Here is a 13,489-nt window from a genome sequence, read left to right as displayed (position 1 = left end):
AATGACTATTCTTATTTGTAAATGCCAAATCAATCATCCCAATAAATGCTGTTACCATCATCAGTGTGTCAAATTATGGTTTAAATAAAGGGGAGATGAACATGTGAGGCTCTTGTACATCCTCTCAGGTATTCATCATTATCAGTGTCTTCCCAGTTAAAAGTGTGCAAACCCTAGAAGTCACTTCATTTTTATAGGATTTGGTTTCTCATAAGCCAGATGAAGGTACTGAACTAGATGATTGGGAAGGTTCCTTCTAATTTGTAGGCTATATATTATAGGACAGGATGCCTGCCCAGTTTAATAATATATGTACCTGTTTACTTTAAGCTAGTGCCACTGATGGGAACTTCAAATACAAGTATAGAAGATGAAAGTAGAAACTAGTATCTGAGTTCAGCAGAATCTTGGCAGATATTTCTGAACCAGGAATGTGGTATGCAGAGAGAGATGCGGACCAGACCCATTTCATAGATGTTCACATATATGTATCAGGGCTGGCTAAGTCTCTACAGCCAAGATTCAGAAAGCTGGCTATTTTAATCTCCAACATATACTTCACATCAGTCACTATAAAAGACCTATTTGGCAAGTGTCCTCCTGGTCATCTTGTATAAGAACCATTCTGTGCTTAAGCTGATGAAGTTGGCCTCCAATGCTAAAACTCCTCAGCTGCTCACAATCTCTACAATTCACTTCCGTTTTCATTTCAAAAGAAAAGAAAACAAACATTTGACTCTCAGAAGAGACCAAGGGATCCAACTTGATGCTAGAAATCTGACCACAGGCATGGAAGGAAGGCTTATAGGAGGCAGGTTTAGAGTTTTCTGGCATTGATTCAGCTTGTTATTTTCTTTAAAATTTAAAGTCTCAGCTGTAAGTTAGGCCATAAAGCTCACTAAAACTCCAAGAAGCCTCAAGACCATCAGGCTCAGTAGACCTACATTCTTGGCTCTACTAAAAGAAAAAAGTGGAGACTACGCATGTGCAGATTATTATACGGGGTAAGAGCAACCTCACTGGTCAGAAAGACTAGAGAGTTCAAGTGAAGGGTATTTTCCTCCTCAGTGAAGCAAAATAAACACATCAAGCACTAACTGCCTTGGTGAAAATCCTTTGTTGAAGAGGCAAACAATTATGAGATAAGAAATAAGAATAAACATCCAAATGCTTTGATGTTTTAAAAATACTTACCAAAACAGAAATAATTAATGAGTAAACAACATGTAACCAAGCATCCAAAGAGAGAAACAAAAGAAGTAATAGCAATCTGAGAAGAAATAGAGAACAAAACTAAGTTTAATATGATAATGAGTAAGAATACATTTAGCAGAGTTCCTGGTTAGTCAGAGGAGGATTCTAGGAAATGGCAAATTGAGGTGTGCATATGGAATACAGAGATTCTTCTTTTGTGTTTTGTATAGAAATAAGTCTTCTGTTTCTGTAGATGGCACTTAAAACGCCAGCTAGCCTTTAAAACACTCTTATTTCCACTTTATACTAATCTAGCTGCATGGGAATACACTTAATAGCGTATCAGTTGACTTTTTGCCTGGAACCGATTGTTTGTTTTTATTTAACCTTTACTATATTTTCTTCCCATTACCATTTAGTCCCCTTATTGCCTCCTCCTCCCGCAGCAATCACCACCCTGTTGTCCGTGCCCATGAGTCCTTTTTACTTTTTGCTCAATCCCTCTACCCACTAACCTCACCTGTCCCCCCTCAGCTGTCATCCTGCTCTCCATCTATAAATCTGTCTTCATTTTCCTTGTTAGTTCAGTTTGCTCATTAGATTCCACATGAGTGAAATCATATGGTATTTTTCTTTCTCTCACTGGCGTATTTCACTTAGCATAATGTTCTCCAGGTCCATCTATCCTGTAGAACTAATTGTTTTAGTAGAAAAATTCAAATTGTCCCATGCAATATGTCTTTTTAAAAGGTTTGTTGTGAAATTTAATTATTGTTGGGATCATAGTTTTCTCATGAAAATATAATTCCAATGGACTACAGAGGTGAAAAACTTTAAGTATGATTTTCATTCATAATTCAAGTCAGTGGGAAAGTCTGATTTCATTCACAGAAAACTGCATTCAGACTTTTGCCATTTTTCCCCTATAAATCACAGCTGATTTCAGTATCACAATGTTACCTGAGCTATGAACCAGTGGATGAATCCACCTTTATATCATAATTTAAGAATGAAGAATTGATGATAATATTGTTCAATATCACATGCTTTTCATAACTGTTCTTTACACCCTCTTAGACTTGAATTTCACAACATCATAGTGAGTCAGCTGGACTCAGATATTAATCCTCTTTTTATAGAAAAAGGAAAATATGATCTAAAGAAGAAAGACAACCTGCCCAAGCTCACACGGCAAATCAATACTTTTTCCTCAATACCATCTAGGCCATTATCAAAACACTTATGCAGAGAAATAATAGCAGTGGTAGCAACAGTAGCAAAATGAGAGCAGCCATCATTTGCTGAGGGCCGGCAGTGTGCCAGGCACAATGCTGAGCATGACATATATTGTCGTCGGCAGCCGTCCGTCTCGAGAGACGATGGTGTAGCTTCTTACGAGTCTATCTGCACCGCCGAGAATGGTTGTGCAGTCCGACTCGGGAGTGACATGGTATCTGTCTCCTCCCGTGTTGAATCGACATCTTGCGATGACGCTGGAGTGTCCTCTCCAGTGAAGCTGAAGCTACAGAGCCTGGGCAGGGTGATATGGAGGGTCTGCTGTTGCCCATGCAGCAGACCCCCCCTCTCTTCGCAGCTGAAGGGTCCAAGGGAAAGACGGAGTCAATACAGCTTGGCTTCAGGTGCGCCGCAGGAGTTGCTGGTGTTGACTACAACGTCAAACCGCCTTAGGGACTCCGGCTCCGGATTTTCTGTCGGGGTTTACTCCCTTAGCCTTTCCCCTGAAGAGGTATGCCGCAAGGCAGCGGAGGTTTTTTGGAATCAGAGTTTTCCTTCTCTGATGTGCCCTGACTGGAAGATCGAACCAGCGACACTTAGCTCGCAGGCTGACGCTCAATCCACTGAGCCAAACCAGCCAGGGGGAATGACATATATATATTTATGTCCTTATATCCTTTTTAAATAATTACTGAGAATGATAATCTGAGCAGGCATCATCTCATGTCATGGTTAGGGGACCAAGGCACAGAGTGGAAGGAAGAACGATGACTTAGTTCACATAGCCAGTGCATGGCACAGTTGTGATTCAATTTCACATCTACTGACTGCTTGAGAATAAATGTTTTCTCTGATGGGATGACTGGGAGCATCAGATTTCAGGTCCTCGAATCTTGACTCAGATGTCACCTTTCTCAATGAGGGCTATCTTGAGCACTATTTAAAACTGCAGCCCTATCACCACCACGCCAAAGTTCATCCTCCTTAAGTCATGATTACATGATTTAATTCTTGTTTTTAATATTGTTAACATAAGCTCCACAATACAAGAATCTTCATCTTCTTTACCATCATATCCCAGACGCTTAGACAGTGCTATCTAATAGAACTTTTTGTAATAACAGAGATGCTTTATATATGTGCTATATGGTAGTCACTAGCCACAGAACAAAACTGAAAAGTAGTTAGTGCCACTGAAAGACTGAATTGTTTATTTTACCTAATTTTATTAATTAAATTTAAGTAACCATATTTTTTCAATACAATTAATGGCTAAAAAATAGGTCTAGATTAAATTGGAAAAATAGTTTGAAAATTCAGGTGCTATGAGCAAAATAGCAAGCACACATTCTCAAATTATTGGCTCCTTTTAGTCACCTGTGACTCAAAACCTTCCAAAACAATTTTTTAAACAGGAAAAGAAAATTAGCAGCACATAATGAATTCCCATGTATGACAAATATATATATATATATATATATATATATATATATAATTACAAAGATTACTATAATCACTCAGTACCTTTTTGACCTTGTTTTTTTTCTCATAGGTCTCTGAAAGAGGTTTTTTCTTCTGCTGAGTTGTATCTTTGGAGAATAAATACTCAAATTCACTAGTATCCCGAATATTAGGTTCTTCTAAGGAATCCCACAAGGTTGGTGTAGTGCTTTGGCTTAAGAGAGAAAACAAGAAGTTAAACTTAACAACCAAAATGTAAGAAAACAGAATACAATAAAATTCCTAATTCATTTTTTAACTCATTAAAAAAATAATAAAAGTTTACAACTTGATTTTTTTCAAAAACACTAGCCAACTGAAAGTACCTGTTCATAAGTCTTAATTAAAACACAGACAGACACACACACACACACGCATGCACATACATGCACACACATCCCTAATACAGCTTGGAAAGCCTTTTCTGTTATACATTTTTTTAAAGTCAAAGTATAATATGTAACATTAAAGCAAATACACATTTCCAAAACAGAATGGGTCATTTGTTACAATCAGGGAGAGAGAGAAAGGGGGGAGAGAGAAGGAGGGGAGAGGAGGGGAGAGGGAGAGAGAGATGTAGAAAAACTGTGGGGGGGGGGGCAGAAATCCTGGAATTCAGACTGTTGCAGCCACGTGAGCTGCATCTTCCTCAGCCTGTGTGTGGCATTTCCATGACGGATAAACATGAGCATTACGTAAAGGCTGAAGGATAACCAATCTTGAGACAAATGATGGGAGAATTCTTAAACAAGAATGAAAATGAAGTTTACCTCTTTTTGGATTTCTTCCACTGGTTTTAAATACAGTCTTCTGGTTAACTCAGTGCAGGACACATAATATGTGAATGAGCTGTACTCCTTTAGAAATACTCGACTTATAATACTCCACCCCAACAATAATATTAATAATAAAAACAAACCAAAAACCTCCATTGTACCAGCCCTCACTGGGATTTCAACTAAAGCAGCCATGGGGAAAGTTTTGTTTTGTCTTCAAAAAACAGGGCCATCCTAGTTTTGAAACAAAGAAAGTGAAGAAGATACGGAAAATCAAGAACAGAAGAGCTGGCTCTGAGAGCTGATTCAGGGGGGTTGCTACACAAGCTCCCTTGAGTCAGAACACATTTCAACCCAAATGTCCACTTTCTTAACTTAGTCCCTAATTAATATTTAAACACTTTTAATGCACACAGATAGAAAAAAAAGTTTCACCTCCACATTTAATGCTTTTCAAACATATTATATGCTATAATTCATAATATCTACAAGCTATTACCTTTGTTTCAATATGTATTTTCTCAACGAAAACTTTTGCTCTATTATTGTATAAAGTGGTCCACAAAAATTTTTAATACTAAAAGGTGATTTTCATATTCAAAATAGTTGAAAACACAGGCTTTTCAGATCTGTGTGTTCACATTTTGCTATATGGCTGCCTCTTCCATGAAATACACCATTTTGGTTCCGGCCTCATTCATTTCTTCCCACTTTTTGTTAAATTATAATTTTTCTAATGTAATATTTGAGCCATTTAGGAGTATTTATGTAACATATGTGAGTTATAACACATAACAGTATAATAAATACCCAAAAATCATCACCCACAGGCTAGGTCATTTTCAGTGACATCCATCCATCTATGCGCTCCTTCCTCAGCCACCCACTTCTGCCACTCAGTTTCAGTTTGAAACATGAAGGCGATTAATGTTAAGTGCTTATCTCTCCTGCACTCAGGAAGTAGGACCTTGATCAGAGAAGAAAACCGGGGAATTTTGGAGCAGCAGCCGTTAAGGGCTGCTGGTTAGAGCCTCACGAAGGTTCTGGGAAGCAGAGGAAAGGCTGCTCAGAGGGAGGTGATGTGGAGCACAAGGCAGATTGTTCAGGCTCATTCGTATCATCTCCTGTACCTTTGCTGCTTGGCCCATCTCCAAGGACTCTGAGCTCAAGCCAGTATGACGAGTGCTAAAACTCATATTCTGAGCAAATTGCATCTGGAAGTCAGGTTGAGCACTTTGTCACCATTTACAACACTGTTTCTATGGAAAAACACATTTCCAATAATGAATAAGGGACTTGAAATACCACCTTCCAGTAAGTTGGGGGCTAAGTGGCATTTTATGGGGCAGTAACAAGAACTCACTTACAATGGATCATCTGCACTCATGGTCAACTCTTTTCTGACCACTGAACATATAATTTTAGCTCAAAAGGAGAGGAAGGCAGAAGAAGAAAGGAGGAAAAAGGAGTGGGGAAGGGGCAGGATGGAGGCGGGTGGGAAGGGAAGGGTGAAAAGAAGACCAAGAATATAAAATACTCATCAGGAAGATGAAAAAGTAGAGAGGAGAATTTATTTTTCTTTAACTGAATTTCTCTTCCCTGTTCTAGAAACTAGAAAACAGGCAAAAAAAGCATAATAGCAAAAGTTAAAAACCATTTCATGTTAGTAGTGAAAAGCAATTTAGGTGGATGAGAGGCAGTGTATATATAGTGGAAAAAAGTCATATTTTATTCCCGGTTCCCCAGGAGACCAAGACCAAAATTTTTCATGTGTACATTATACAAAGTGCAGTATAAGCACTTTGTATAATGTACACATTAAAATACCATTTCATTTCCTTTAAAAGAGCACATCTCAATTAATTTTACTTTTGTCCATAAATCAATACTACACAGAATCTTTAGACCATTTTAGTTTCATAGAAGTAGTCATGCTCTTAGGACAAAAATGTCTTGAGGAACCTATAACAAGAGACGGAATGTGTGGTACAGCAGAAGTGCCCATGATGCAGACTTCACACATCACAGTGAGGAGCCTTCCCCTTCCCCAGAGCCAGGCTCAAGGCTGAATGTTCACCAAGCAGGCCTCTCCTCATGTCCCAGGTCAGGAAAGTTAGTACATTCATCTACTTTTCATTAGGCTCAAAATGGAAGCCCTAAATTTATGGTTAAAACCAATAAGAGCTTGAGCATTCAATTGTTTTCTTTCTCAAAATGGCCAACTTCATACGGAAGGAAAAACACAGACGATGGTCATCTCCAGCTTGACTTTGTCCCCCTTTGAACAGTGGGCAGAGGGCCCATACCTTCCAGCAGCACTGTAATACCCTTGGCATAGTCTATGATATTGGTTGCTCATAAAGCCTTGTGGGGAATGAAGTGGAGAAAGGTCAGTAAGACACAGGTATGAACTTCAACATGTGCTGTCTGAACAGGTGGGACTCACCATCCTGGAAGGGCTGCACATGACTATCAGGACACTAATAAGGGAAATGTCATCTGAGTCTTGATATAGGAAAAGGGACAGTAGTCCCTCCCTATATCACGGTTCACTTACTGCAGCCTCATTGTATCGCGGGATTTAAAAAAAAAATTTAATTATTTACTGCAGATTTTTCACTGTATCATAGGATTTTGCGGTACTGTATATGTATGTTGTTAAAGTTACATAGGTTTAAGAGTGTAGAATATGTTTAAGAACATAAGTAGTGTTTATAAAAGTGTGGAAAAGGTTAATAAGGAAGTGGAAAAGGTTAATAAGGGACTGGAAACGGTTTATAAGTGTGTGGGAAGGGTTTATAAAGCCTTAAAATATATATAAATACTAAAATAAATGTAAGGTTCCTACTTCGTGGATTTTCACTTATCGTGGGGGGGGGTCTAGAAAGGAATACTCGCGACAAGTGAGGGAATACTGTACTAGTATTTAGCTAATGGAGGAGCTGTTTCAGGGGCATCGCATATTTTTTAAAACATTTATTCGGAAAACTATAAAGCATCAATATTAAAAAAATTATCAGGATTTACCCCATATGTAAACTCTTGATGCTTCTTCTATTTTTCTTTTCTTTCTTTTTTTTCTTGGGGGCAGGGGGTTAGAGGAAAGGGACTGATATGAAGAACATAATCAATTTAGCTCACAATATGCTTAGTTTTAAGGTATTCCCCACTCCTCCTATTCTGATCTCCAGTTACTTTATAATTGTGAATTGCATACTATCTTGTTCAATATCTTCTCCAAGTAAAATGTTATAGAAACTGACAAATTCATCACAGTATCTGGATTTGTGAATACGTTCAAAAACTTAACTCTAAAAATGTGTTCTCTGTCCTTTGTAAAGAAATGAACTTCAAACCTAGAAAGCAGTCAAGAAGCAACTCAGCATCTCCCATTATCCTTTGGTTAGGCTCCAAAAAAACACAGAAGAAGTCCTATTCAAATTTGTTTGATTGGAAGTTTCCAAACCACCATATATTGCTGCTTTACAGACCCAGTTAAGAAGTTATACAAATGGAAGGTGCTTTTTAGCTATTCACACACTAGCACTTTCTCTGGCGGGCAATGAGGTATGAGATGTGAAGGCACTGAGCAGTTAGGGAAACCAGAATTTAAGCAGAGTTTGTAGTCTGAGACTCCCCTCTGATGCATTGTTCTTTTAATAAAAAATGAAAAATTACACATATCTGTTAGAAACCATGTCATAAGACTGATAATACTATCTAAAGACAAGACAGATATTCTAAAAATCATCAGTGAACCTACAGTACAGATTCAGGCTTCATGTCTTTATGATTATTTGCTAATTGTAGAGTGTTGGAGAAGTCTTGAACTTAAGCTCCTCTCTAGTCTATAAAATGGACTATTTATCTTAGAGAAGGATCTGACACCTAACACATCATTTCTCTCAGTATCAGTCCATAGAAAATACAGACAAGATGTGGTAGAGAGAGACATTCTCCCTAAAACACTCCAGCTTTGTCTATGCGAGGCATTTACTGTACCACAATTGAGAATGAGTGCTATACTATGCAGATAGATATTAAACTGGTAAAAATAAAATATCACTTGTGCAAAATTCTGGGAATTCACAGCTGAAAATGGGCCAGGGATGTTGAGCTTACCTCTTATCACTTATTTGTATTCTAGTCCAGTACAGAGGCTTCATGGGACAACTGGGCTCAATGGCTGGCTTCCGAGGACATTGGCTGGAAGAAGGGCCAACTCCAAAGAAGAGGCCAGGAGGAGGTGGGGGTACAAGTCCTGGGGGTGTTGGAGCAGGAGGAGGCTGCCCACTATTGGACAGAGCAAGTGAGTTAGGAAGTGGTGGTGGGGGAGGAGGTGGCGGAGGTCCAGCACTTGGAGGCAGAGGAGGTGGTGGAGGTGGTGGTGGCCCAGTACTCACAGGTGGTGGTGGCAAAGGTCCAAGTGTAACTGGGAGGGGAGGAGGTGGAGGGATGGCTGCTGGTAGGGGTGGTGCTGGAGAGAGAGGGGATGCACTCTCCTGACTTAATGAGATGCCTTCCACAGACTGAAGTGGTACGTGGATGTCTTTGTTGTCATTTGTGGGAGAAAGTTGGCTTAAAGAGGAGATATTCAGCTTTTTGGGTATTATTTGGTTACTTCTGGTTGTCTTGCCTTCACCTTCACAGGGTTTGAGGAAAGTCTCTCTGTCTGTTTGGATGCACACATTTCTGTAGGTCTTCGGAGGGCAGTCATCGTCAGTGGAGATGCACACATCTTTCATTTCTTCCCCTCCTTCTCGCCACCGGTGTTCTATCTCATGTTTGAGATTTTCAATAGTTTCTTCTAGTCTCGCTGTTATCACTGCATGCTCACCCCGGATATGAAAGGCCTGAAGTTCAAACTGAGCCTGCAGAGATATCAGTAGAAAAGAAAGTAAAGAGTTTATAAAAACAAATTATCAGAAATAAAAAATCCAATACTATCCCCATGCCAGCCGCCATAGCACAGTTCACATAAATGCAGACAAATACAGAGACGTTCCTTTGAGATTCCAACAAGGTGTAAATTTCACTTTATGAATTTTCCAAGGGCTTAAACAGTTGGAGCAGAGGCATAATTTCATCCAATATGATCTCATGGAGAATAATTATCATGGATTAAGGCTTAGAGTAAAACTGTCATCTAAGAACTTTCACCTGGTTTTAATAGCAAATGCAAGACAAAATTTTTAATAAGTGTTTGAATATGCTTGAATATATCTGTTATTACTTTTAGATTAGGTTTAGGTAAACAAAATTTTGAGAAAAAATTTAGATTTGGCGATCCTTCTGGCTTAGAGCTGCTATTCTCACAGTCTTCATTAGAATGTCTCCTCTCTGGGGTTTCCCGGTCAGTACAGCAGAAACAAAAGGTGCAAGAAGAAGCTATGATTTATGTGTATTGTTTTTAATTTTCACACCAAAGCTTCCCATGATAAGTATTTGTGTCTTTCATAATCATTCATAATATAGCAAGAAATAAGCATAATAAACGCACAGAAAATGAGATTATGAAGACTGGCTATTTTTCTGTCCTACATATTCAGTGCCTTGAGTCTGGCATACTCCCAGTCATTAACTAGTCCATTTCCAGTTAGCCTACTGCAGTTAATTGGGAAACAGTCAATTTTACAATTTTATTGGTTTCTAAAATCCAATTAACAGTAATTAAATATTCCCAGTGAACTATTTCATTTCTGCCTACCCCATCCGATGGTAAATGCCACAAGAGTAAATCAGGGGCAGTATCAGCCTTAATTTCTGCATCTCAGAAGTCAGCACAGCAGTTGCACAGTACTGCAGAAATGGATGGATAAAAACCACTGCAATAGCTATTACATATTTGGTCACTATCCCAAGAGCTTTTCTTATGGCTAACAAAACTTTCTTTACTATAATTTCAGCCCACAAATGTCTAGAACACCAACATGAATACAAGTGTAGATCCACTTTGGATTGACAAGGTAAAGAAATATTTTCTAACAGCCTAGTCAAGAAAGGTAAAGAAGATATAAAATTTTCTACTTTCATTAAGACACTTCTAAATACATTTTTACTAGGTTCACCTTTCCCCCCATGAATCAACCCCCAAATAACTATAGTTAGTGGGATTAGAGACAAGGGTTTTGTAAAGCTGACTTTCTCATATGTGGATATGGCAGCCCCAATGCAACTCGGAAAGAATTAGCAAGTTTAGGGCACCATCTAATTCTCATACAGCACAGAGGTATTTAGCACCTGAGTTCTGGATTCATGCTACCTGGTTCACATCCTGACTGCGCTATTTGCTAATTCTATAATCTTGGGCAGGAAACTTTGTGTTTTCAAGCCCAAGTTTCCTCAAGTATAAAGTGTGGATAATAGTGAACCATCTCTAGGGTTTCCATAAAGATAAAATGAGACACTTCCTATAAGGCAGTAGGTATTATGCCTGAAACATAGTAAATTCTGAATAAATGTTACTGTTAGTAACAATAAGAGACTAACAGATCTCTAATCTTAAAATTTTTCAAATAATGTCATTTTTGTGAAGTGATGGGCACAAAACTAGGAAACACTTAAGCAGTCAGGATAAACAATGTACTACAAATATGACTGTTTAGCCAATCTTTCATGAGTTCTTCTACCAAATGCCTGAGAGTAATTTCAAGCTTCACTCAACTATGTGATCAAGATAATCTTTGTTTCAACATCCTGTCCATCTCCCTCTCCCTCTCCTGCCCACCTCCACCCACATCCGAGCCCTGACTCTCACCCTGAATTACCTGCACCATTTCATTTTTGTGACAAGTTCCATTCTGCCTCAGCTAATTCACTATTTTTCATATTTTATTTTATTTTTTATTTTAGAGAGATGGGAGGGAGAAAGAGAGGGTAAGAAACATTCATGTGAGAAAGAAACATTGATTAGTTACCTTCTGTATACTCGCAGGGGGACTGAGGCATGTGCCCTGATTGGGAATCCAACCAAGGACCTTTCTATTCATGGGACGACGCCCAACCCACTGAGCCACATTGGCAGGGGCCACAGCTAATTAACTCTTGGTTGTTATTCCCAACTAACCTTCTTCCAACAAGGTTATGTGTCAAATAATACTGATGAGCCCATAATTTCATAGTAATATGAAAAAGTTGTACAGATATGCTCCACAGAAAAACTTTCCTTTTATCCCACAGCTGGCCCATAACTACACTGAAAGCTCTGGTCCCCACCTCTCCCCCTTTCCATCCAACCATCTTCTGAATCCATTGAAGCTAAGGATAGACTCAAATACCATTTTGATGGCTCTGTAATGCATTTGCTTAGTGTAGAAGATAGAGCACAACTTGGGAAGACTATTTTAGCTCTGTGTATCTCAGTTTTCTCATAAGTAAAATGGGGATGATAATAAAATTCACCTCACAAGGCAGTTCTGAGAAGGAGATGAGTTAATATACAAGGTCTGTCCAGAAAAAGTCCAGCCATTGTTAATATAACAAGAACAGTTTGTGTGATGTCAATGTAACCTAGAAGCCAAGGAGAGTGGACTGGAATGCACATGTGTGAGCAATGATGACTTCACTGTGCTAATCGGTGGGGGCAGTAGATGCCATTGAGTAAGTATGTGTATTTACGTGGCCATTGCATTCAAAATAACTTAATAGAGCAATGAATCCTACATTAGGCTTGAACATTCCTCCACAGAAACTATTCAGATGATTCAGAAGGCCTCAGCTACAGGCAACTAGTGATTGGCAGCTTAATCATGACAACACGCCCCCTTATGCATCACATCTCATGAAGTGATTTTTGGCAAAACATCCAATCACCCAGGTGACTCAGCCCCTCTACAGCTGAGATTTGGTGTCCTGCAACTTCTGGCTTTTCCCAAAACTAAACTCACCTTTGAAAGGGAAGAGATTTCAGACCACTGACGAGATTCAGGAAAATACGATGGGGCAGCTGATAGCGATTGGGAGACTGTGTGAGGTCCCAAGGTGCCTACTTTGAAGGGAGCTAAGACATCATTGTCCTATGTACAATGTTTCTTGTATCTTCTTCAATAAATGTCTATTTTTCATATTACATGGCTGGATACCTTCTAGACAGACCTCTTATGTAAAACAACATATAGAGCAGTGCTATACAAACTTGCTATCATTATTATTATCTCCTTGCTATAGGAGAGATCAAAGGCCAGTGGCCATATCAACTTGCTTTTGAATCTCAGTATGTTCCCCAGCACCACGGTCTATCCATTTAAAGCAAAAATAGATATCTAAATCCTTCTTTAATCCCTTCTAATGTCAGCCCTTTTCCCTCACCCTACCTGTTTTTTGTCACAGCAGGTTTTTCTGTTTCTGTTTTTGTTTTTGGGAAAAAAGCACAGAACTCTTGTTTTATTTAGTTTCGCATCCATCCTCCTTTCAACCAACTGCAGTTGGCCTCTGCCTCCACTGTCTTACTGAAACTACGTGATTTGAGTGTTATATTCAGTCAGCACTTTTCAGTGTTTTGTCCTTCGGGCTGCATTGTTAAAGGTGACTATTGCCCATGCCTTGAAATTCTCTCTGCTTCCCTAAACTTCTGATATACCCTCTCTACCCACCCCCATTTTCCTTCCACTTCTGGGCTCTCTCTCGTCAATTTGTGGACTCCTCTCCCTCTATTCAACCCTTAAATGCTGTTTGCTGGGCATCCTCCTTGTCATTTTATCCTTCCCAAACCGTAATTCCTGTGTGTCATCTTGTGTACTCATATGAAATGACACTCACTCACTATAAAATGTCACTTACAAATG

The 13,489-nt window shown here is 39.0% G+C and overlaps 1 protein-coding gene across 3 annotated transcripts in view; it reads right to left on the bottom strand.

Moving 5' to 3' along the window:
* FMN1 (formin 1) overlaps window positions 1-13,489 on the bottom strand; it is a 393,756-nt gene that overhangs the window by 194,758 nt on the left and 185,509 nt on the right. For all 3 annotated transcript variants that reach the window (XM_090271942.1, XM_090271940.1, XM_090271941.1), the window contains 2 exons: window positions 8,829-9,577; window positions 3,955-4,105 (listed from right to left, as the gene is read on the bottom strand). In XM_090271942.1, the coding sequence (XP_090128068.1) occupies window positions 3,955-4,105; window positions 8,829-9,577 (900 nt within the window). The remainder of the gene's footprint in view (window positions 1-3,954; window positions 4,106-8,828; window positions 9,578-13,489) is intronic.

Source organism: Furipterus horrens, unplaced genomic scaffold, assembly GCF_987537825.1.
Source record: "Furipterus horrens unplaced genomic scaffold, mFurHor1.1.pri manual_scaffold_3, whole genome shotgun sequence".
NCBI classification, from domain to species: Eukaryota; Metazoa; Chordata; class Mammalia; order Chiroptera; family Furipteridae; genus Furipterus; species Furipterus horrens.
This window is presented reverse-complemented; position numbering and strand designations above follow the sequence as displayed.